Raw genomic sequence first — 26,558 nt, 5'->3', positions numbered from 1 at the left:
ACTTGGCTCTGGAGCCAACAGGGCTGTGTGTACTGAGGAAGGTGCAGTCTACCTTGCTAAAGTCCAGTTCCTGGTTTTGCTGGGCACAGCATGGAGTATCCACTTTCTGGGTTGATGGGATGTAGGAAGGAGAAAGAGATTAGGGAAGGGAAAGGGAATGATCATTTATTGACCACTTAGTCTGCGCCAGTCACTGTCCAGGCCCTTTCCAAATACAAGTTTAGGTTGCGAGAGGCAAGATAGTTTAGGATAGGGCAGGGCCCACAAGTTGGGCTCCCAGGCCAAGTCCAGCCCGCTAACTCATTTCTCATGGCTTAGTGAGGGGTGTGGGCTGTAGGGAAATCCACACTGCTGTGCACCACTGGATTGGAAAGGGGCCTTGGGCTGGGCTCAGCTTCCAGCCAATTTCCAGGCTGGGGCCTGGGAAGACCCCCTGGGCTCCCATAGCAGTTCTTGAGGAAATGTGAGTAAAGGAATTGTGTCTTTAAGGATTTTCTTTTCTGCTCCCAGCCTGCCTCCAGCTTTGGCTAACTCAAGAAAGCAGATAGTTGGGCCTTGGCACCTTTTTCTGGGTCTTCTAAAATCTCTTGCTTTACTGTCTTGGAAAGGCAGACTTATTGGGATGCTGCTTATGATTCCATTCTGTTTCCCAGTTCCAGAGGGCAAGGTCAGAGATGGAGCTGGAAAAAAATCATTAGAGTTATCCTATAGTCTCAGTGGGATAGTACTGACCCGCCCCGACCCTGTCAAATGTGTGGGGACTGATTTGTTGCTCCAATGATGAGGGGGCATTGGCGGAATTTAGTAGGAAGGGTCAATGAATGCTAGAATGTGGAGGAGGGTCTCATTCAAAGATGTGTTGCTCAAAATGCCACTGGTGAGACCTAAGAGAAACTGTTCTAGACCCATTTTTCCCTTGCACAGGAGGGGAAACTGAGGCCATGGAACTTCCAGATAACTCAGCTAAATCACACAGCTTATTTATGGCAACCACGGAGCCCCTCCCCATCTGTAGACCTGCCTACGGAGGTCTGGAAAGAATTTGGGATGAGGGGATGGAATGCAATTGAGAGCTAAGGACAGTGGGTGCCCTTGTGGGGACTCTGACCATGGTGGGAGGTATCTGAGGATGCCTGGCATGGAAGCTGCTAGTGCTGGCGTTGACGAGAGAAGGGGGGTGAGGTGGAGAGAGGGCCTAGATTTACAGTCTCCTAATAATGACAGCAAGGACTACAAGCTCAAAAAGCCCTTCCCATGTGTCATGAACTGTGCTAAATGCTTTCCATATGTGGCTTCTGGTGATTATCATGGTGATGCTGAGAAGGTAGTTTACAAGTTGGAGACAGCTATTTTATAGAGAAAGAGGCACAGGAAAGTTAACTTGCTCAGAATCCCACAGCTAATAAGAGAGAGAGATGGGATTTAAATCCAGGGTTTAGATTATTGAGAGCATTGTTTTTGCAAACTCTGGTAAGCAGCCAGATCACCTGGAGGGCTAATGAATGAGATCCCAGGGGATTCCAATATGACCAAAGTTGGAGAACCACTGTTTTAAAGAAAAGTGAGCCCAAAGGTGAAAGGACTGGAAAGTTTCAGCCTTGACCATTATTTTATACCCTACATACATTAAGGCAGGTTGGGATAAATGATCTCTTTGTCTGGGCTCCCATGGCACTGAGGGCATGGGACTGGTAGAGCCATCATCATAATACACTATAGTCAACTACATATTATTCCCCACATGCTCCTCATTGGCCACTGTGAGCTGCTGAAGGACAGGGAATGTCTTATTCTTTGACAACTTTTCTATGCCTACATCCCCACCACCTGCCATATTATATGTGCTCATGAAGCTTTGTTGTTAGAATCAGCATTTCAGGAATGGAAAGGACCCAAAAGTTTGTCAAGGCTCTCTATGTACCTAATTTCTGAATCTCTCCTATAAGAGTTTATTTAGATTTGGCTTGAACCCCTTTAGTCATGAGCAACACATTACTCCTTTAGCCATTCCGTTCCATTCTAACAGCACTGAGTGTTCATAAGTTCTTCATTATTCTGAGTCACTATAGCTTTCACCACCTGTATTGCTTCCAGCCCTTGGAGACACAGAATAGATCTAATTACACTCCCAGTGTTTGAAGACAGGGCTTTTGTCTTTAAGGATTTTCTTTTATAAAGCTTAAAGCATCTCCAGTTTCTTTAGGCATTCTGTACAAAGGTTTTAGTTTTTTATAACCCAGGTCATTGTTCTCTAAAAATGACCTTTTTGCGGGCATTCTTTCCAAAGAAGGATGCCCACATCACATATGGTATTGTGGATATGTCCCAACCAGTTCATTACAGAGTGGTTTCATTACTCCCTTTTTTTCTAGACTCCCTACATCTATTAATGATGATAGCAAGCACCTTAGCTTTTTTTTAAATGACTATAGTATTATGTTGAACTGCTGCTAAGCTATCCTCTACCCTTCCTGCACTGTGTAATCAATGGCTTATTTGATTTAAACTTGGGATCATCCTTTGATTTTGTTCAATTCAGCCCTGGATTTTTAAAATCCAGCATGCCATGATCTATTAGGGTATAGTTCTTTCATCTAGCACATCAGGTGTTTCTTCCTGCTTCATGTCATTAGTGATTGAAGAGCTATTTTAGAGAAGTTCATGACAAGTCACAGATCAAAGACTTCTTCTTTGGGAAGATTTTTCTAAAAGTCATAATGCTGATCCTTTAACCCTTTGAGTAACAAGCATGACTGCCTTCATCTCTCTTCCTTTTATGCTATTCCCATGTGAGAAAACCCTCCTCCCCCTCTAAAGAGGTGGAATAGATTGGGAAGATGCTGCCAACACTCTTTCCTCTACCCTGTGATTATGCCACACAGAATCTGTTGCTGATTCATGGGTGACACTGGAAGAAATACTTTCTGTTCAGTCCAGCTCTCGGGCTGTTAGGGCTTAGAGGTGAGGATGGAACACGGTGGCATCATGGAAGGGCAAACCTAGAGGCTGGACCTGGGTAGCACCTGTCTTGGAGGATTAGCAACAGGCTCTTTTCTGGAAACCATCATCACAATCATTTCAAATATTCAATTCAACCCCAGTACTGTGCAAGGCTTATAGAAAAGCCAAAATCACATATGTAAACAGGTGATCTTCCCGAGTGTGGCTCACGATTGGCATTAGGTGATTCATTGAAGCTTTCTTTAGTGCCTACCCTTTTATGGGTGGTATTAGTTTGAACCATGTAAAATGCTCATTTTGTAGGTAAAAACCAGTCAAATATCAGATGTTTCATATAGCTATTTGACCTCATTGGAGAGCAAGATACTTCATAGAAGCACAGAGTCTTCGAGTTGGATTGGAATTTTGGTAGTTATCTTCCAAAACCCCACTCTGAATCTCTTCTGTAGACCTACTATTCTTGCAGAATGTGCTTGCTCCTTTGTCTCGCAGGTGCAATTTTTAAAATGCTTAATGGCAGCTCTCATGTCCTTATCTAACTCCTTCTTATTTGGTCTGTGTGTAGCACTTCCTTCAGCCATTCAGCATGTGACCTGCTTTGGAGTCCTTACCATTCTGATTATTCTTTGGACACACCTCACCTGGTTCATGCCCCTCCTAATACATTGCACCATTCTCTGAACCAAAAACCCTAGGTTTAGTAGAGTCAGTGCTGAGAAGAGATGGAACTGTTGACTTCTTTTTATTTTCGGGGACTTGAGGGTGTTTTGCTTAAGTGCTGGAGTTTACATTTTTCCTTTAAATTAAATTTCACTTTTGCCTATTCACATTCTTTTGGACCCTGATTCTGATAACTAACAAATTAACTATTCCCCTCAGCTTTAGTTCATCACAATAAGACAGCATGCCATGAGTGTTCTCAGGAAAGTTATTGATCAAAATGTTGAACAAGCTCAGGCTCCCCTGCAAGCTACTGATGAACCCCTGGTAGAACAAGGAGACCAAAGTTCACAATGAAGGTCGGGGAATTGCCTGGGAAGGGCTGGTCTGAGGCATAATTGTGGAAGAGGTAGAGGACCCCACCTCTTCCCTTCAAGCATTCTTCTCTCCAATCCCACCCCATCCCCTGTGCCTTCCCTCCTGCCCTCAATGACCAACTTCCCACACTGCGACTGCATGTCTCTGTCCTTCCTTTACTCTCATGTCCCTGCATCATCCCTATCATTGGAGACAGATATCCATTGGCTTCCTAATGGTCTCACGCACAGGACAGTGACAATGATTGAGGAGCCTGAGTGTGTCTTGTATTCAGATTTCCATTTAATGAAGAAAGTGCCTTAATAACCTCAAGAAATGACCTAGGAAAGGAAAAGAAAAGCTTTATGTTTTAGTAGAATCTGGGGATGGAAATTGAGGTGGGGAAGATGGTGGCTGTTTAGAAGAAGCATTCCCCAAGTGCTCCTCATATCATGCTCCACCAGGGTCAGGGATGAAGTCAAATTGATGTCCAGACACTATTTCTGCTCCTGAATTCTCTAAGACACGTGTCTTTCCTTCTCTACCAGCACCAAATTGGACAGAATAGATAGTGTCATGGTTACCATCACAGCCTGGAGAGCCCATCTGTTGGCTTAGAATCCTCACTTCACCCCTTATTAATAGTGTGACTTTGACTCTAAGCCTTGCTTTGCTTATCTGTAAAATGGAAATTATAGCAATGTCTATCCCATATAGTGATGTTTAATGAGATGACACATAGCCATGCCTTGCCTATAGTACACAGTCAACAAATATTATTACTGTTAGAATTCTTGCCAAGTTAACTGAATTTCCTCTCTTTTAAGTGCTTAAAATGCTAAGATATGTGTTTCTTCTTCCCCCTTCTCTCTTTTCCAAATTCCCGGTCACCCTACAGAAGTGGTCACTTGTGACTTCTCTCTTTCTCAGGCTCCGCCCTCTATCACCCTCACTAGCCCCTTAGTTCCTCCAGAATGAATGTTTTCATTACCTTCTGATTTTTCATAATTACTCTTTTCAAAAGTCCTTGTGGCTTCATAAGAATTCAACATTGGCACTTGGCACTTGCTGTAATTAGTGACATTTAATTTCTCTATTTCAGTGTGGAGAAAGAGATGATATATGTAGATTTTATACTGGCATAAAAGTTACCCTGAGAGTGAATGAAAGAAAAGCCTTGGCAGATAACTTGCTTTTTTTTTTTTTTTTTTTTTTTTTTACCCCTGAATCTATATTTTCCTCATGAGTGACTTCCTTCCTCCCCTGAATTACTTTCCCCCATTTCCCAGCCAGAGTGAAGGAAGGATGGATTGAAAATTATCTGAGGTGGGTGGGATAGTATAGGTTTGAGGGGGAGACAGTATTAGCTTACATGATGAAGGTCTTCACCTTCTGGCCTGGTCCCTGAACATTGCATCTTCCTCTTTCCTGTTTCAGTAAATGGCTCCTATTCTTTGCATTAGTCATTACCATGACAGGCTTCATGATGGCCACAGCTGCTTACAAATGGTTTTGCTTTCATAGCCATTTCCATTCTCCCAAGCTGCAAAAGCAACTAGCTCCATGGGGGTTTTCCCCAAGGATATCATGCAATTTAGAAGGCTGTAGGTATATTTTGTATAAACTTTACATATGATTTACAGTCTGTTCTAAGGCAATTTCAACTTTGTATGTCTTACCTACTGGTGAGCTTTTCCTCCTCTTGTTCTTATATGTACCCTGAGAATCTGTGCACCACACAAATAGACAGAAACAGAGGGGTGGAATATAGCTCTGGAAAGAGTGAGGGGAAGGCTAAAAAACAGCAGACATCTTGAGATCCAGAATGGCCCCTAGATCCAGCTAGGGTGTGACATTTAGATAGAAGATACTTCGGTTGCTTTCTAATTTTTTGCAATTATTTTTTTAAGTGTTTTGGAATAGAAGGGGGCTAGCAACAGAATTTTAGAAAAGACCTGGAGTCTCTAGAATTCTTGGTTTCCAGTTCTTAAACCCACAGCTATGAGGATAGGTCAAATTGATGAATTTGTACGTGAGTTGATATTGATGTAAAAACTCTTGAAAGTGTAATAAAATTCCCTTCTCAAAAAACAAAATAAAACTCAAGCTGTGTTATGGTTACTCGGTTTCTCTGCTCCCTCATGCTGTTTCCCATATATTCCTGCTGTATATTCCTCTTCATGTTCTTTTTTGCTTTATTGCCTGCAACACCAGAGTTTTGACATCAGGATCCCTGATCTGCATTCTTGGCCTAATATTTCTATTTAAGATTTTTATAAGTTGAAGAATATGAACATTTGATTCCAGTTGCAATGCTGCCACTACATATGTAGCTTAATAAAACCTGCTAAGTACATATTTGAATTTTAAAGACACAGGTGGTGGGTTATTTGCATTTTAAAAGGATTCTTCCTTTTGCAAAAGGATCCACTGCAGGGTTCCATTAAATATCCAATGCCTCTTTATCCAATACTGCATTTATCATAAAATTTACTTTAACAGAATTTGAATTATATGCCACTTCAAGGGGTAGCTCTCTCAAGTTCTAGTAAGTATGGCAATCATTTGGGCAAGCCATTTCACATTCAGATTTTCCCCCCACCTCCTCCCCAAGATTCTGATTTATTAGATTTGGGGTGCAGCCCAGATCTTCACTGTTAATAAGCATCCCCATGTGATTGTTGAAGGTGGCCAGTAAAATACACTTTGGGAAATACTACTTTAAAAAAACACATGTGTAGCCCCTAAATGGGGCCCCACTGTAGGAGCTTCTCCAGGGTTTTGACTACTCTCTGACTACCAAGTGTCCTGCTTACTCTTCATTTGCTAAATTTCTGAAATATCTATTTGGGCCAGATAAAGACTAATCCACCACCTCTCTTCTACTCACTCCTTCTCCCAGCTGCCAATCATCTTTACTCACAGGTACAAAATGTTTGTACTTTCATTTTTAAATTAAAAGAATATTAATCTTCCAGCTTTATTGAGATAAAATTAACATACTACACCATGTAAGTTTAAGGTATACGTGCTGGTTTCATACATTTATAAACTGCAAACTGATTACCACCATAGCATTAGCTAACACCTCCATCCCATCCCATAATTATGATTTCTTTTTGTGGTGAGAACATTTAAGTTTCAAGTCTATAATACAATATTATTCTTCCTACATTTTTAACTTTCTGTTTCACTCTTAGGTATCTCCTTGAATCTTCCTTATTCTCATTTCTCAGTGTTTACAACCCTCCTGTGAATAGTCACCTACTGAATTTACATACCTATTCTGTTCCCCTTCACCTTTCTACATACTCCACCTGCCTTTCCCAGACCCTCTCCCTTAGTACTCTTGGTCTGGATGCTGAAGGCGATGGCTTGGTCCAGAAATATCAGACATTTTTGAAATGGTGACTTCTGCCAAAGTTTCCCTTAGCCAAATCCAGGGCCCATTGTTCTCTCTCTCTACTATCCCCTCCAAATAAAAGACCAAAAATTAATTTTTTACAAACAAAACAAATCATGAGAATGACTTGCTTTGGCATGATTCCATTCTTTCATGGATATTAATCCTAGGGCTTGAGAAATGAATGCCAGAAATATGCACTTAAAATATGGTTATAGTTTAATAAAATTTGTTTAAAAAATAGACTCCATGACATTTATGGCATATGTATCTATCTATGTATTTAATATACCATTGATCTTTTAAAAGTCAGTTGCTTGACTCATATTTTGCCTCTGATTACTTTTCTAAATCGCTAGTAATCTCCAAAAAACATTTAGAGATTTCCATACTTCAGAGATTTTTCTCCTTTATTAATCCCATATATCCCTAAATTTCACTCTGGGTAAAGGTTCTCTGGGGTGATCTGGATTTTGTCAAATATCTCCAGTAATAATAAAAGCCATGGATGAGCAACTAACTGGTACAGTTGCTTACTGGTTGGAAATCTTTTCTTGTAACTGATTTATCAGAGCTTGTACTTCCTTTGAAGTAATGAGCTCTTAATAACCTTGTTTGACTTCCATGAGAACAGAGCCAGAGGTTGTGCTCTTTGTGTATTGGGATTGTGGTTCCCTCTCTAACCCATTCAGTGCTGGGCTGGACCTCCCTGATCTCGGGTGAGGGACTTTCCAGGAGAAGATGGTGGTGGAGAAGCAGAGGAGGGTTTGGCTGTCACTGAGCTAAGAAGAGGGCAATAGGGGACAGCAGAACATTGTTTTCTGTTGTCTATGCAGCTCTTGCAAGCAGGAGCTCATTTGGTGTGTTCAGTGTCATTCAGTTTTTATAGAAAAGAATACTGTATCTCAAATGAAAAAAGTTGGATGGTTATCTCTGGATGGTGAGATTATAACTAATGTTTTTCTTTTCTGAATTTTCCAAAGTTTCTACAGTGACCATGTATTACTATTAAAAGTAATTTAAAAGAAAGAAACCTATTTTGCCTGGCATCTGGAGTCTCTTTGCCAAGGGACCTCAGCGTTAATAGATTTATCTCAGATCCTGCCTATGGCAAGAAGCAGTGTGGGAGTTCTCGTGAATGAGGCCCAGAACAGCTCAGCAAACGGAAGCCTGTCTTAGGCTGCAGAGCTGGGCCTTTCTGCCCAGCAGCGGGAAGGCGGGCCTTAGTCCCTCTGCATGCTCTGGAGTGTGTGTGCCACCCCTCCCTCCACTCAAGAATTAAGAGAAGATTGCATTGCATTGCATTCAGAATTCTAACTTTGTCTTCTTTCTTTTTTCTTTCTCCTTCCCCTCTCCAACTCCCCCTTTCCCATCTTCTCTTTCCTCAAGGCCTCTCCCATCTCATGATGAGTGAACAAGGTAGGTGTGTTTTGCTTGTGGTGCTACAGCTGCCCCAATCGCTTGCCTTTGTGCCTTTGGCTGGTGGCTCGGACCCTCATCATCGCTGCAGGCCATTTGCTGCCTGCTCTTCCCATCCCCGGCCAGGCTGGCGGCAGAGCCCCTTGTGGTGGGAGCACCTTTCCCGATGCATCTTGGTTTCCCACCCCCATCGTCTCCTTGGCCTTGCCATTCTGCACATTTGTCACTGGGGCGCTGGCCCTGCAGGGCTGCCTCTGAGAGGGAAGCATGAAACAAGGCATGACGGTGTCGATAATGGGGGTGAATGAAGCTAATTTCAGAGCAGCAGAGCGGTTAACTTCCTCCTGCTCCTCCCCACGCCCCATGCTGGGGTTGGGGGAGAGGAGCTGGGCTTCTCCCAGAATTCCACCCTGAGTAAGGTTTGCTTTCTGCCTTCCCCTCCATCCCCACTGCCCTTTGTAATGACTTTCAGCCCCTCGTGGTGAAAGGCAGCCCTTGGGGGTTGACTGTTTTCAGTTTTGTATAAAAGCAAAAACCACCAAGAGAACATGCTAATGTCCTCGTGGCAGGATTCTAACTCATTATACACCCTGAAGAAAACTGCATATAAAGATCTGTGAATTCAGCATCTGCAACCTAAAATATTCAAATATGCAGGGAATGAACTGTGCAGGAAATTCAGCTCAGCTAAGCACAGGGTGGGCTGTGAATGAAGCCTTTTTCTCCTAAATAAAAATTTTCCACATTATCAGCCTAAATCAGGATTCGAGATCTAAGCCTACTTAAAATTGTCTTTTCCTTTGCTGTTCAATTGCCACCATTGTGTTCCTTCTGAGACTTGGGATGATTGCAAGACTGGGCTACCTGCCTTGCCCTGACACGGAAAGACTGTACTTTAATCTCTTTTCTGTCCCCCCCCACCCCGCCACCCACCTCAAATACACATGGGGCTCAGTGCCCATTTTGGAGGACCAAAGAAAAGGGGAAGGAAGGATACTTCCTTGTTCTGTTTTTCTTCATCTCTTGACAAAGGCGGGGCAGCACTGAAGGGCTTCTCTACCTTTCCTCCCACCCTTATTTCCTTACATTGGATCCATCAGATAGTGCTGCCACAAAGGGGAGTCTGATCAGATCAAGGAACCACCCAGGGCTGAGAAAAAATTTTTATGGTGTCCAGGTAGCTGCAGAGGTGGGCAGTGGAGGGCATCCTAAATGATAAGGCAGGTTGAGAAGGAAGCACACTTTCCCAATACAAGTGCATCCTCCAGACCTGAGCAAGATCCATGATGTGGACTCCGGACTTTTCAATGAAGACACTGTCTGGTATAGAGCAGGTGTCAAAGAGCAGAGCTGGAGGGAGGAGGTCACGTGAATTTTCAGGTGTTACATGGAGCTCTGGAAGAGGATGGCATGAAGCCTCTCTATTCTTGTAGGTGACGTTACCTGCCTATAAGGCAAAGTTATCTACCAACAGCAGGTCACTATGAAATGGGTATGAGTGGGGGATTTACTGAAGTTGACCTCGTGGCCAGGCAGTTTGAGAAAGTTAAGCACAAATCTACCAAGTGGGTGGATCTGAGCTCTATGAATTGCTAGAATTCTCTGGCCCAATTTTGATAAGTTACACTAGAAAAAGTAGGCCCTCAGAGTCCTGATGAGAAGACCCCCTTTTATATTCTCTCACAGGTGATCCCAGTTGACCTTTAGGGGTCCTCCCAGCTTTTATAGTGGCTTAGAGTCTGAGTGCATCTTATGGCTGATGCCATAGGATGGAGTCTAGGCAATGGGACAGGCTGGTGGGGACTTCTTTAACCTTAGTTAGGCTTGTTTCAGACACACTAATGCAGCACAGGTATTTTGGAGGGCTAACTCCCAACGATGGTATGAAAAGCATGTGGAGAACTTCTATTGCAAACCTTGCCTATTTCCATTCACTACTGAGCTTCTCTTGGGCACCCAGATTGATGTGTGCATGAGTAAAGAACTCAGGCACACCCAGGTGCACATAGTCGGGGGGTTAAGTCAGGTATCTTCTAGGAAAAGAGTCTTTAGGCAGTAAAATAGTGACAGACACGAATATTGTGAATTCCTCTTTAGAGAGGCTTTCACGAAAAGAAGCAGAATTCTTCTGGGTGGGCAGTGCCTCTGAGATTTTAAGTTGCAATCTGGCAGTTTAATCTGCTTTTTAGAAGGTCCTTTAACTACTTTCCTCCTCCTCTAATCTCCCCCCCTCCCGCCCCATTTCCCAGCCTCTCCTCTGTGCTCGCCCTGTGATGGTTAACTAAGAAACCAATTCTACTTCCCACCAATACTCCTTTCCTTGTCCTTGTCCTTATCCCTTCAACATGAAAGAGATTTCTGTCTGGTACCCTTGGAATCTCCAGACTTTGTTTTTGATGTGCATAAATATGTGTGGAAATACTGACATATGTTGTGTGTGCACCCTCCATACATGTATGTTACACTCTTGATCCTCATGATCCTGTTAATGTTGGGAAAATACAGCAGAACTCAGCTTCTCTGAGACTTTCCCTGGCCAATTTTAGATTGGTTAAGTGTGTGCGATTTCACATACATGTGGCATGGGATTTCACATACATGTGGCTGTGCAGTGCTTGTGCATGAAAATGTGGTCCTGTTTCCAAGGATGGGACAAGGGATACTAATGGGAGAAAGCTTAAACATGCCACAGATGGAAGCAGGTCTCACTGTTATGGCTTGTTTAAGCATCACATTATGGATTTGTTTTGTGCTGCCTTCTCAGAATGTTGTTGTGCTGTTGCTGTTACTGTTGTGGGGTTTTGTTATGTGTGTTACATTCCTTTGTCTGTTTGCAGTGTCCTGATGTTTTACTCTCGCTGCTCTCTCTCTCTCTCTCTTGCCTCCTCCATGGTGGACACCATGCTTCCTCTACTTAATTGGACCTTCCACTTCATTTCTGTAGGTAGAAGTAAAGGTAGTGATCATTTTATTTTTATCATTATAATAATCAATCTGCCTTCTGAAATATTCATGTATCCAAGGGGAATTGTTGATTCTGATGAATACAGTCCAAATGATAACTTAGTGCTTTTAACAACTAAAAAACAAAACAAAAAAACCCAAAGCCAGTGCTATCATTTCCCTTCAGTGCACTTCATGTTGGATGTTTGGGATAGTTCCCAGTTGGCCCAATTCCTGTTAAATCCAGGAGCCATATCTATTATGGTGTCCTGGTTCTCGAAGGAATGGGGGACTCTGAAAGTGGTTGTGCAGTGTGAGTAAGACATAGTCTACTTAATGCAGGATATTCTACGAATCCCTCCCAATAAACATAATGGAGGGAACAGGGAGATGTGAAATGATGTACCATTGTTTCCATTACTGCTGAATTTGGGGATAACATCAGTGAGGGAAGGATGCTACATAAGAAAGAGAAGAGGGTTGGTGAATAACTTGAAATATTATCTAATGTAAAATCTGGGGATACTTATTTTTTGCCTGTATTTTGGGGAGTGGAAATTTTCTGATGGGGTGATGAGCTAAGATTGGTGGGACTGAGATTGTAGAAGAACACAGGAGAGGCAATGCATCGTAAGGAGAAAGAGATAATGCTGGATTTGAACTCACAGAGCGCACTGTTTGCAAGGTAGGCAGTGTGTGTGTGTGTGTGTGTGTGTGTGTGTGTGTGTGTGTGTGATGGGAGAGAAAGGAGAGGCGCTGAGCAGGCCGGCTGCCCTAATGCCCTGATGTGCCTTTCGGCACTTCCTACCTTGGATAGCACAGCTCACTCATCCATTCCTAATCAAAGCTGTCAGAGACCTGAGCCCAGAGCACCTGGATCGCCAGCTCAAATTGGATTAGCTGTTCAGGAGAGAAAGGAGAAGTTAATTGATACATTATAAATATGTATCTGGATTGGTTCACCCCTCTTCCTGCCTGACTCTGCAGCCCCCATGTCTGCAAAGCTGGGTGCGCCTGCTTCCTGCCAAGATTGGCTGATAAGAGAAGTAGGAAATGTGAATTCTGGCGTGAGGATGTTGAAGAAAGAGGGGTTGACGGGTTATTGAGCGTGCTGATTTGATGACTAGTCTGTGGACTTTTACCTCAGAAGCAGCTCAGTCCTTTCACTTTGGGTTAGTTGACTGACTGCTCCTTTTATGCGAATCATGGCTGGGTTCATTCTCAGAAATCTGTCGTGGGGACCCTTGCCCTAACTTGAGCTTGGTACCTTTTGAAAGGAGGTGAGAAAGGGGGATGAGGAAGAGCAATAATAATTGAAAGGGTACATCTGGCTGTAACCCCCACTTCTCTACTCTGCTCAACCCGAGGCTGCCAGGATGTCCTCATCGGCAAAGCCACCTCATTTGCCCAGGACTCAACCTTTCCGAAGCACATGGAGCTGTGGCACCTGTCCCTCCTCCCATGGCTTCTCTGAGACCACATCAGAGTCAGTCTCCCTTCCTCCTCCCCACACTCACTCCATCTCTCTCGTTTTATTTCTCTAATCACCTAAAGCATCCCATAAGATAGATGTGTTTCGTGGTTTTAGGCTTTGCACATGGGGATCTTATTTACTTTCTCTGGCTGCTGTTGCTGACCCTGATTATTTCCCATGTGCCATTCATTGTGTCATGTGTTCAGGTGCCTTGTCACACTGAATCCTTACAACCATTTTATGAGGTAGGTGATGGCATTAGCCTTGCTTAGAACAAGCTGGAGAGATGTTAATAACTGAAGTCAGATGGCTAATAAATGGAAAAGAAACCCAGAATCTGAGCCCCTAACCACACTATATGGCCTCTCTTGGACCCAGGGACGACCTTGGGTCATCCTTTAAGACCTAAGCCTCCTAGGTCCACCTGACTTTGTGCTTCTGTTATAAAGTACCTATGCCAAGCTGCCTTGAAACAGAATTACTCATGTGTTTCAGTCACCCCCCACCTCCCTAAAGGACAGAGGCCGAGTCTTGGCCATCTGTCACCCACACCACCCTTAGATCAGTACTTTGTCCAGAGTTCTATACCAACCTCTGCCTCTTGCCGCTACCCTTATCACCCCAAGCTACTGAGCAAAGGAACCCCCAGGGGTCATGGAGTGAGGCCAGATGTTCTGGCTCCAGTCCCCTCCTCCACCCAGGCCTCGCTTGGCCTGTGTGTACAAGTGACAGAGAGAAATGGTCGCTGATTTCCCCAGAATAAAAGTGGAAAGGTCTTTGGATTTATTCTTAGCAGCTTGTCAGAGAAAAGAGTGCCTCAGATTCTGTCATTGTTTAAAGCTATCATGAAGCAGTAAACTTGCATTGGGAAGAATTGTGAAATTCACAGCATATTTAGGCTACAATGATAAGCACCACATTGACAAGACCATTGGGTTGCATTGAGCCAAAAACAAATGTGACTTTACCCCAAAGTGGCTGACCAAAGGAGTTATTCAGCAGCCAGCTGTGGTCAGCTTTTTTTTAAATCTGATTTTTTTCAGCCTGTGTTTAAGTGTCGAGAGTGTGTTTTGACCTCCCTGCCCCTTTTCTTGTTAATTTGGGGATTGCCCATTCTGGGTTGGGTTACCAAATAATTTCCCTTGAAACTGAACTTGGAGTAGGTGTTGAAGACTCAAATGTCTTCAGGGGCCTAATAGGTATCATCAAAGAGCAGATCCCATCCTAAGAAAAATCCTAGTGTAAGAGAAACAGTAGGGAATGGTGGGAACTGTGGCAAAGTGGAGAGCAGAAAGCTTGTCAAAGGCAACAGCCTCTACTCTGCTCCAGCTGATTGCTGCCATGCAAGAATGCATGCCCAATGTCACCAGGTCCTCAAGAGAAGCCCAGAATTGGATTTTAAAAATAAAAACATCAGCTCATATCATCTTTCTGTCTCTATATTCATATATAAATACACACATACACACGTGCACACACATGCACACACATGTGTGCACACACGCACAAATGGTTTGGCCCATGAACCACAACTTTTTGTCCTTTGGCTTGAGGAGAAGGGCGATGTAAAATATTCCTCCAAGATTTCTGGCGGGATGTCAATAGTGGGAGGTAGTCACTGGCGCATGCTTGATTAATTTTCTCTTTGCTCATAGCAGTGGTCAGGACACCAGGAATCTGTTCTGTCTTTGCCATTAATGCCAGGGAACCTGATCCATGTGTTGGGTGAAAGTTTTGTAAAGCAAGGGAAGGTATGAGAATGTTGAGAATGACCAGCAAGAGAAGTAACTGACAATTGCCAAGAACTGGCACGATGTTTGAATAGTAAGGGTGGCTGGGGGCATTTAATTCCTTTTTCTTTTGCTCTACAGAACTCTCTATTTACTGGACTAGTTAGTGTTGAACCTGAGATCTACTTTAATCCTTCAGAATTTAGAAACCCCTTCTGATTTATTTATTGTAGTTTTCCCCATGTGGATTTGACCATTGGCTGTCCAATACTGAACTAGTCAACATTGGCCATATGGGAAAGAGATAATCAAGCTACATGAACTTGAACATGATTTCATGTAGATTGTATTTTGCTGGTAATGACATTTAAAAAGCTGATTTGAGGAGTTGACCCCCCTCTTGTCCCTGCTAGGACTTGAGAGCCCTGCAAATAAGTTACTGCTTTGATAGCCAACTGTTTATGCAAATTAGTAAATGCAATGCCAGTTACTAATTATGAAAATAAACTCATCTGTGCTCTATAAATATCCAATTATAATGAAATAGGGGCAATATTACATTTCCATCTCTTGCCTCATCTGTTTTTCACCCACCACTGATTTGTCCTCTTGACAATGAATAAATTCACTTTGTTTCTTAAAGAAGCCTGTTTTCCATGTTTTTTTCCCCCCCTCCTTCTAATGTTTTGAAAGTCTGCAGGGGGAAAATAGATTTATTTTAAACATAAGTATAATTGCCCGATTTTATCAACTGTGTTTTTGACAGTGATGTTTCTAAAACGGTGCTTTAAAAATATGAAAAGTGTTCTTTCTCCTTTTCCTCGTTTAGAAATTTTTATTGGACACCAAAGACATGTTTTTTAGAACAGTTGTTTCTTAGAACATTTTTTAAAAAAATGTGTGAATGTGAAGAGTAGATTTATTAATAAAATGTACTATGGATCAATGGATGTTTCAATTAAATTCTAGTTGACAATATATAAAGGAAAACATTTCTCAGATTTCTAAGCACCATATTTATTTCCAATGCAATTATCATTTGGATTTATTGATTACACACAGATTATATATATATAACTTTTTTTTGTCAAGGGTGAATAGTGATCTCCTTGCACAGACTCTTACAGGAGCTATACTTTTCAACTGTAGATTTCTATGTACACATATAAATTTTGATAGCACCTACAGGTAAAGGATGTTTTGGATTAGATTGTATTATCCTTATGACACATCTCATTTATAAAGAATTGAAAACATTAGCATGATGGAAAAGTATTTAATAGGAGAACAAACCAAGTGTATTTCCTTATGTGCTGAGGCTTGTTTACACCATGGTCTGCTTCTCAGGTATGCAGGACGGTGGATGTGTATCTGGGTATAGGTACAGTTTGTCCAAATACATATTCATAGGTTTACACTGGTTGAGTATGTTTTCACGTGTGGCTTCCACCTGTAGTGTCCTGGAAATAATACATTCTGGGGTGATATGCATCTGAATTCAGCAGACCATCGGCTTTCACATTAGAAAGCAATGTTTACTCGGCATTGGACAAATATTGACAGAGAGCCAAGTGCTAGGTGCTCAGGACACAGGCTGACCAAGCAATGATGAACCGGCCTTCTAACACCTTGCTGACAGTTCATAGGAGTCTGGCAATGGCTTTCAAATAGCGCAACCACCTCTCCTTCTAAAGTCTCAGCTAAGTTCTGTTTTCAACTTATTAGTATGTATGCAGTTTTAAAATTAATTGTATTAATTTATTTTACAGAGAAACTATCAGGTAATAATTCAGTTAGTCAAATCACTCACCCTTTCAATTCTCAGAAAAGAGAATATGCTTTGTGTGTAAACATGCAGGGAAGTTTTCATTTATTTGTTCACTTATTTGTTTGTTTATTGAGGGCTAACACTGTGTAAAGCATATAAAATCCACACACATAAGCGGGCAGCTTAAAGATTTGTAACCTATATATACCCATGCATCCAGATTGAGGTATGCAGTGTACCCATCACCCCCATGAGGTTCTGCCATGCCCCTTTCTGTCATTTGTTTTTAATAAATACATTTATTCTCCCTACAAAACAGCGTGTATCCATGTATTAATCAGCAGGCAGATACCAGATCAGTTTCACTTTCAGCGATAGGATTAACTTCAAGGGAGACAGAAGCATTGTAGGGTCCATTGTGTGTGAACAGAGGCAAAAATTTTGCCCTTTGGTGCGGTGTAGCTAGGTCCTGTTTTTGAAGATGTTCAGGTTTCCCTCTGCACAAAGAGAATACCTAATTGATATTATTGGGTTTCTCTCTCTTTTTTTTTCCTAAGGCATTTAGTGGCAAGTAGAACAGCAGAAGTAGAAAAGACCATATGCTTTGTAAAAAGCCAGACTAATAACACTTTCTGATGGACGTCTGATTTTAAAAGTGCTGCATCTTTCATTAAAATTTACATGCAAAGTAAGGGCAGGCGTGGTGACATGAAAGCTAATGCAACTTCCACATCTTGACATAATAACAATCACAAGAAACTGGAGATCCCAGATGGCAGCTTGGCCTTTGCCATCCTTTTAATAAGCTACTAAACTGCTAATTATTTCACTCTTTTGGGCAAGTTAATTTACTGTTGACTCTTAAAGAGATACTGCTCTTTTTCACCACACGCCATAAAAAACAGAGCCCTTTCACCTGGAGCTGTGACAAGTGCTTCTGTGAAGGTTGGAAGCGTTCCAGCCGATTGTAACAATGACAGCAAGTATTGGGGTGGAACATGTTGCTTTGTAAACAGTGTTTTTTTTGTGTGTGGATTTTTTTAATATAGGAAAATTTAAAAAATTCATTTGGCTTCGGATCCTGTGTGTGTGTGTGTGTGTGTGTGTGTGTGTGTGTGTGTGTGTAAGAGCAATAGATCAATACAGGGAGAAGATTTGAAATTTGGAGCCTATTTAAGAGTGAAAGAACAGCTGCCTTTGAAATGGTTGCTAATTTGGACAATTAATGCTGTTTTGTGTGTTATTTTCTGTGATCGCGGTTACGAGGGATGATGGCGTGTAATAGCTCGTTTCCTAGGCTTTATGGTAATGTAGCATAGTAAAGACCCCAGGGCTGGAATAGAACCAGGTCTCGTGTTGTGGAGCCCTTTTAGGTGAAAGCCTGCTTTTTTTCCCCCTGTACTTTGACTTCCTCAGGATGATTTTATATTTTAGCACAGACACAGATGATTAAATGAGGGATGTACAAGTGGGCTTGGCTGCATCAGGAGTGGGTGTTGGGAAAAGAACCTTATTTGCAATGAGCTGACTGACAATAAAAATATTTACTTAAAGATAAGCTAATGACGCTGCCTTACAGATGACTGCAGATCCATTACTGAAATGAGAATCAATACTTTGTCTTGATACTATCCAAAAATAAACGGAAAACCTCAAGTACTAGTGTGTATGTGTGTGTGTATTACACTTCTCCCAGGACAAGATACAATGTGTATCAAACAACAAAGGTAGGAAAAGCTCTGGACCCATTTTCTTGAAATATTTAAACTGAACTTAGTGTTGCTACTGTGATCAGTTGCTCCTTGATGTTGCTGTTAATAGTTACTAAATGGCTTAAAACATGCATTGAAAAACACATTCTCCAATTACTGGTGGTATCTCTGAACATGAAATCGATAATGTGAGTTTTGTAGTCCAATGTCATATCTTGTGTGCTATGCAGTTGATGGGAGCTCAAATACTAACCATTACTAACCATTGGCTTATTATTCAAGTCTAGAGGAACTGGAGAGGTTTTTAATGTTATATTGCTTTAAAACTAATGTATCATCTGGTTTCAAAATGGCCCCAAGGAAAAATATAAATGAGGGTGAATTTAGAGAAGTTTGTCATCTTTCAGAAACTGATATTATATAGTGTGTTCAGCCAGATTGCCATCTTCTGAATTAATTTTGAGAAATGCTAATAATGTTTCAAGAAAAAAAAAGTACTGGGAAAAGTAAGTCCTCAAAACACACGTTTAAAACAAATTAAACAGGTTTTTAAACCATAGGATCGCTCAGAACCTTTGTTATGACAATGCAAATTATGAATCTCTATGAAAGAAAATGCAGTTGTCAAAGTTACCCACATTTATTTCACGTGAAGCACCCCCCCCCCTTTTTTTGTACTTTACATCTTGGATAAGAATAGCTGGAATTAAAACTAGTGATCAGTTGAGAGATTTTGGACAAGATAATTCTGAAATCTTCTCCAAGTCCAATATAAGTTGTAATGTCTGTAGAATTTGAAAGAGGTTTTTGGATTGCCTTCACTCAAGAATCCTTTTAATTACATTTTCTGTGTTGATTGGGAGTAGTTTTTTAGATGGGTTAGTTTCAATGGGGAAATTACTGCTTCCTGGTAAAATGCGTAACACAGATGTTAAAAGAACTGCAGTTTTAAAGACACTAGTCTTGTTGAAACACTTCCAGTTTGTATTACCTAAGTACTTAAACGGATATCCCATAGAGTGTATGCAAGCAATGCTTGGGAAAATGGCCTGCGGAACTCTAGAAAGAGCTGATCTCAGCTGATCTCAGCTGAAGATGAGAAAAGCACTAGGAACTTTAAGTCTTATTTGCTTAGAATTTGGGAGCAGCCATTGTGATCACTCCTCCACTGTCTGCCTAAGGGCATTCATTCTATCGCTCTGGGAGTTTGGCTCTCACTGGCTTTTCTTCCGGACAGTGAACATGTAGGTGAAATAAATTCCTCCTGGAAAGAATTACTTGTGCTTTGTTTAGAAATCATTGGCTCAGCTGAGGATTTTGTGGGCTCTCTCTTTGCAAGGCCGAGGACTTTGTCCTATTTATGTGCTGTTCCTTCAGCATGAAGTGGTAGCCATTGATCCATCTGTAGTAGACCATTTGCTTGGGGCTATTAATCTGGTCTCTGGAGATGTAGTTTGCTGAGCCAGCCATACTCTCCCTCATTTTCCCAAGTGACCAATAACGGCCATTTACAAAGGCCTTGGGCAGAATTGTTATGGGTGAGGTTCCGAGTTCTAAAGGAATTGTTGCATGTGGCAATTGAACCTGGAAAACCGGATATCCAGGTGTGAATTACTAGAATGCAGGGTCAGAGTTGGGGAATAATTAGAGCGCTGAGATAAATGACAGAAGAGGTTGTTCAGGGTGCATGGTGGATGAAAGCACTGATATTAGTGCCTGACACTTACAAGCATTATAACCTTGTTCAGCCTCATTATCCTAGTAAGTAAAATGGGCACAGTAATACTACCCACTTCGTAGGGCTACTGGGAGGAACCATTGAGACAATGTATATGAAAGGCTCTTGTTAGAACTTAGATTTACTATAAAGAAACATTAGTTATCATCATAAATACATCTTGTTAATATTACCAGAGGTCTGGGAACTTTGAACAAAGTAACCCTTTTGCGTTTCCATGTCTTTTACCTGTAAAATGCCTACATGGTAGGTTTGTCTGGGCATTAATTGATATCATGCCGGTGAATGTGCTGTGCAAATTAAAATGGCACAATACGACACTAAGGAATATAAGGTCCGTAAAATCAGGGGCAACATCTGTGTTATTCACCATGGTATCTCCAGTGCCTATAACAGTGCCTGCCTCAGAGTGGAAATGGCTCAGTACATGCTTATTGAATGGGCACTAGGACTCACTGAGCCAATAACTCTTAGTGGAGTTCAGTAACACTGACGGCCGGAGCCTCCCTGAAATCCCATTATACTTTGAGTAGAAAGACTTTAGGCACCTCCATTGCAAGAGGGAACAATTGGCCTCTTCCCTCAGAGCCTCCCACAATAACCAAAAGTAATCCCGATAAAACCTGTTTGTTCTTTAGGTCTTTGATGGATGTCTTTGCTCTTTTTGTGTGCACAAAGAGCTCTGGGATTTCCTTATATTACTTGATGAAACTATATGAACCATGCAGATAACACAAATATTGAACTCAGAGTTCTGTTTTAAAAAGTGCTGATTTGCTTCCCCAAACCTCAGAAGTATATTAACTTAAGAGCTCAAAGAGAACTTAGAATTCCATTAGTCCAGGGGTGGGGAATGTCCAGCCCGTGGGCAGTCTAAGGCCTGCAAAATCATTTGGTCTGGCCCTGCCAAGGCATTAGGGGTGAGTTAATTCAATGTTTGACCAAAGAGAGCAGGCTAATTTTTAAGTTGATAATTTTGTATGGCCCGAGAATGATGTTCTTCTGCCAGGTTCCCTTGGCAGAAGAAAGGTTCCCACCCCTGCTTTAGTCCCTCCCACAGTAACTTTGTGGATAACAAAACCTATGAGAGGGCATAAATGCAGTGTTTATCGCTACACTGATAATTTGTAGGGATATTGGGGTTCGACCCAGACATTCTAATGCTCTTTTCTTTCCCCTCCCACCAAGTTGCCTCAGTCATCTTCACGGGGAGAGTAGCATTTGTTACAGGCTGCTGAGATCATTATGGAAAGATTCTGGAAATATCAGAGTTCTGGAAATATCAGAGTTCAAGCATTTGAAACAAGGTTGTTTCTTAAATAACCTGACTGCCCCGAGAAACTGATCCAATCCCAGCTTTGAAATTGTCAGTCAGTTCCACTGACTTTCAGGATTGGATAATGCTCTGTATCACTTCTGGATTGCTGTCCCCTGCTTTGTCTTGGCTGAAGTAAGATGGGACACCTGTTGAAAAAGCTCTTACACCCAGTTTTTAAATTTTTACTGTCCCATGTTGACAGTTTATAAGAGGGGATGCCTGTGAAGAAATTCACTTGGGACTGATTTTCAAACTGTTGCTTAATAGTTTCTCCACTTCAAGAATAGTTTAGTAATTTTATTTACATTTTTTTTTACTATAAAGGAAAATTCATTTTTTTCCTCAAGTAAGAAATATTTGTCTGTAAGCTAATGTTTTCATTTTCTTTCAAAAACAAATTTGTTCCTTCAGGGTTCACCATGGGTTGGTCTGATGGTTTAAATGTAGTGCCCTTTTATTAGGCACCTTTGGGGGATGTCGGTCTGCCATAAAATCAGTTCTTAAATTGTTACAAAATAGCCTTCCTTCAGACTGTTTTGATCACAAGGGCTCTCAAGTGTCAAAGTCATTTGGAGAACTGGATAGATAAATGCAGGGGCACTAAGCTTTTTTTCCAGGGTAGAATAAAATGTGTTTTCTACTGTGTGTTCAGCTTTGATCAGGATTTGTTAAAAGGAAAAAAAAAAGGAAAGGCAATGATATTAAATATTTACAAGAGCGATTTAGTTGTATTATCTTGTGCTCTGTATCTCTGTGTAATAGTGAAATCAGCTCCTATCGAAATAAATGCCATGAAACCAGTGGCTGTGTGAAGGTCACTGCCTAGGCAAGGTTAAAGTAATTTGTGTGAATAATGATTTTTGTCAACTTTCCAGATCCCTTCCTGTTTTTTTCGGCTTCCCTCCAAAAATAATAGGAAAAAAAATACATTTGAGGATTCACAGGCTCACTCTCCTTGCATTCTTTACGCCCTTTCTGGCCAACTGGGTCCCTGGAAGCCTTTTATGCATTTTTGTTTCATCCATTTGGTGGATAGAGACAGGACTGCTATCCCTGGAGGGGGACGGTTGCATTTCTGTTTCCTGGCTTTTCTGCCAGCCCTCGCTTGCAGTTTGTTTGGGGATGAGGACCAACACCTCTTCTTTCTTGGCAATGGTCTACCTTGTCTGAAAGGATTCTTCAATTTCTCTACCAGTTCCTCCTCTGCCTAAGGGAAATTTATTTTAAACTTTATTTTCTATGTCACTTTAAAGAAATATTTGAATGACTGCATGGCATTCTCCCCATTTTCATAGATGAGAAGACAAAAGTTCAAGGATATAAAACTAGTTACAGAACTGGTAGCACAACCAAGGTCAGCTTAGTTTTGCCTGCCCTCAAAGTCTGGACTGATTCTACATGACATATCACTTCAGTCAATTTTACTGAACCTCCGTTTCATCTTCTAGAAAGTGGGGGGGTAATAATACATTATTATAGTACACTAGAGGCCTGATACACAAAATTTGTGCAAGGGGCTTGGCCCTTGCAGCTGCGCAGTGGCTTGCCTTGGCCCTTGCAGCCCCAGCTTTGTCCAGAAGGTCGTCCAGAAGGACATCCGGAAGGTCGTTTGGCTGTGGTCTAATTAGCATATTATGCTTTTATTATTATATATTCCTAATAAGACATTTAAGTAATATTGCATGTAATATAGTGTAAATAATACATTAGTTTATTTTTGGTTAACTTGAGAAGTAAATGAACTAACACATGTTAGGTGTATAACAAGATGTTAGGCTTTTGCTACAGTTTTAATGAATAATATCTTCCCTCCACTATTGACAGTAACAATAAAGTATAATTAAATTTAATAAGGATTGAGCACAAAGGATACACAAAATGAATAAAAATCAGTTTTTGTTCTTAAAGCAGAGCTCACAATATAGTTGGAAGAAGACACCTATATAAAGAATTCCAAAAGCTATTTATATAGTTTCTTTCTTGTCTTGGGCTTTGTTTGTACCAAATGCTACTTAAAACATGAGAGCCTTTTTCTAGAGATAAGTAGTTTCCTGTGGGGTTGGGATATTATACTGATGTTGCTGTGGCAGCTACCTGTGTCTTATTTCCTAATGAACTGTGTTTACTGGATGTGAAAGCCCAGAGAGTGGGTTGGGAAACAGGATAAAAAAGAGGTTTAGGATAGCTACTAGGTCAAACAATTTCAAAATCCCAGTGGCTTAATGCTAACAAAAGTTTCTGAAAGAGAGGGAGAGGGAGAGAGAGAGAGAGAGAATGAGCAATTGGAGGTTTTTTTTTTTAAGTGTCAAGCCTGAAAGTAGTGTGTGCCACTTACTATTTGCCTGAACTCAGTTACATGTTCCCACCTACTAGCAAAGGAGATGGGGAAATGTGATCTAACTATGTGTCCAGGAGGAAAGGGAACGGGGTCTGATGTCCCAATGGGTGTGTGTATTCTATTCATCATCCTGTGTTATGCCTGATAATCTTCTCTAGCTTACTTTTGCTCAAACAAACAAACAAACATGCCTCCATGGTTTCTATGAAATAGAGAATTCCTTTTTCTATAATATATATGTGCGTATGTATATTGCAATTTAGACAAAACCCCACAGAGTTACAGTAATGTTTTCCAAAGTCGTAAGATTCATCCTGGGAACTTGTGAAACTAAAGGCTTTTAGTTCCTGCCTTAGCCCCTCAGAACCTCAGGTCTAAGTGATTCTTATGATCAGGTGAGTCTGAACACAGTGTTACACAGTAAGTTCTAAGGAATAAAGCAAAGAAAAAGGGAGCTGCGTAAGACTCTCCTGCAGGCATTTTGTTGAATTTTATATAGTTTAAAACAAGTGTTGCATTTATCCTAGTTTATAAACCTAGTCATTACACATGAGGTTTTGTTGTAATTTTTGTTTTCAGAGACTTAATCTCTCGCACCCATAAACCAAAAGCTGGAAGCATGGTTGGGATCTTAGCCTGAGTTGACGAAGTGAGGCCAAATGCCTGATTCAATAGGATTTTATTTTATTCTTATCACTGCATTATATTTTCATCACCTAACAAGGGACACCATTGGTTAAGCGAATTTTCTTGTTGCATTAAGACAATAAACAGGAGTTAATGTTTAATAGATCTGCTTATTATTTGTGCCTGACTTGGGGACAGTTAAACGAGGATAACCCACTTTAGTTTCTAGATTCGTATTATCTTACTCTATGTATGGAAACCATAAAAACTCCGATATTTTTGAGGCTCCCCCCTCCCCCCCGTAAAGCTGCTCCTTCATTCCCCGCCCGCCCATAGAGAGCGAGCTGTTGGCCACATTGTGCTTCTGGAATGGATGTCAGAGTGTGGATAATTTCAGGCTTGTGATTTTTTTTCTCTCTCCTATTTTATCTGCCTCTTTTTGTGTCTTTGTGTGCAAGTCTGTGATTACTATTGAGTTTTTCCCTAAATGCCAGCAATTATCTCACAGGTGGAGGGATTAGGAAAGAGCTGGGAGAATTGCACTGGGATTAGAATAAAGGCTCCCCCAACCCGTTTTAAATACAGTGGAGGAGGGAGTGCAGCCTTGGAGGGGTAGGCAGAATGGGGGTGGGGTGGACAGTTTGCTTCTGATATTTAAATCCTTAGATGGAGTGAAGGAAGAAACTCCCAGTAAAAGAAAGAGGGAGTGAGAACCTAAACTAGTTTGGGGTTATTATTTCAGAGAGTTGGGCATGCAGGAAGGCATTATCCAGCCCCGTTTCTTGTGGGGGATAGGGAGGTGCTGAGATTTTTTTCTTGGAGGGGTGGGGGAAGAAGGCAGCTAGGGAGTGTCTAATATATACCCAGAATTGTCGCAAGAAATCATCTTTCTTCCCAGCAGGGGAAGATTTATTAATCTTGTATGTCAATTAGGATGCTTTCAGCCACAAGTAGAACTTGCAGCTCAACTGCCTTAAACAACAAAGAGAATTTATGGGCTCAGTTCCTGAAAAGTCTAGTAACTCAAAGGATATTACCAAGACCTAGTGTCTCACGTCACTCATTTTTTGGCTTCACTTTGTTGGTATTGACTTCTTTCTGGGCAGGCTACCTCCCTTATGATCCTGAGATGGCCGACAGCCATTCCTAGGCTGTTCCATTTGCCTTTTGGTTCATAGCAACAAAAAAAGTGTGACTCTCTTCTCCAGCAATTCCACAAAAATCTTGGGGCTTCAAACTAATTGGACCAGTGTAAGTCACATGTTCATTTCTAATAAGAATCAGAGGGGTGGGTTTTGCCAGCATCTTAGGCCTGAGTCACAAGCCCAAATTTCAAAATTAGAGGAAAGAGCTGACTTTTCCTGCAGCTCATGGGATTCAGGGGGAGGCTGGATATTTGATGCCAAATTTTGGGAACAGGGGGATAGATATTGGGTAGCAAATGCCAACTACACCCAAGTAGATTTTCAAAAATCTGAAGCCAAACCCAACAAGGATTCAGGAAACTTTGGGTGTTTATCTCTCACCCTCACCCTCTGGCTGTCAAGTGGTCTGATCCCACAAGGAGGCGATGTGAGTGGCTCCGTTTGGAAGCAGAGAGCTGGGAGGGGAAGGCCATTGGTATCTCAGCATCTGTGTAATCGAGGAGTCAGCATCTTGGGATCTTAGCTCATTGATGTGAAAGGAGGCAGGGAAACAGCGACAGAAATGGAGTGAATGCCAGATCCAACTTGCTTTAGGTAAAAGCTGTTCTGATGGGTAAAAACTTCTCCTTCTGCCTGGCTCTCAGGCTTCTGTGCAGGTCACCTGACGTGGGTCTTGACTGATGGATCGCTGAGAGAGACAGCCCTCTAGTCTCAAGTGCGTGTTTAACAGAGTCGCTCTCAGTAAATATCGCTTTCTCAAATGCCTTGCCTCCTTCACAGAGTCTTTCTTTATAGCTGCTGCTTAATCAGCTGCTGCCCCTTAGCACACTGACCTAATTCCCAGCCACACATTTTGTCTGGGCTTTTAAGGTGGTGCCTCCCCTGTGTCGCTGCTGATGTTAGCTTGCTCCACCCTGACTTGTGGCGGCTACACTCATCACCTGCCTTTCCCTCACCCCCACGCC

The 26,558-nt window shown here is 41.7% G+C and overlaps 1 protein-coding gene across 26 annotated transcripts in view; it reads left to right on the top strand.

The window, feature by feature from the left end:
• NRXN3 (neurexin 3) overlaps positions 1-26,558 on the top strand; it is a 1,562,383-nt gene that overhangs the window by 106,276 nt on the left and 1,429,549 nt on the right. For 21 of the 26 annotated variants that reach the window (XR_001360906.1, XR_001360908.1, XR_001360907.1 and 18 more), the window contains 2 exons: positions 8,771-8,800; positions 11,745-11,756. The exons of 1 other annotated variant lie outside the window; for it this stretch is intronic. Coding sequence is in view for 20 of the 25 variants with exons in the window: in XM_014534697.1 (XP_014390183.1) it covers positions 8,771-8,800; positions 11,745-11,756 (42 nt within the window). In the remaining 5 variants the exon portion in view is untranslated. The remainder of the gene's footprint in view (positions 1-8,770; positions 8,801-11,744; positions 11,757-26,558) is intronic. 4 more of the 26 variants (XM_014534701.1, XM_014534708.1, XM_014534704.1 and 1 more) reach the window with 1 other exon arrangement.

This window comes from Myotis brandtii, unplaced genomic scaffold, assembly GCF_000412655.1.
Source record: "Myotis brandtii unplaced genomic scaffold, ASM41265v1 scaffold132, whole genome shotgun sequence".
NCBI lineage: Eukaryota > Metazoa > Chordata > Mammalia > Chiroptera > Vespertilionidae > Myotis > Myotis brandtii.
The sequence above is the reverse complement of the archived record's forward strand: the minus strand, read 5'-3'. Positions and strand labels throughout refer to the sequence as shown.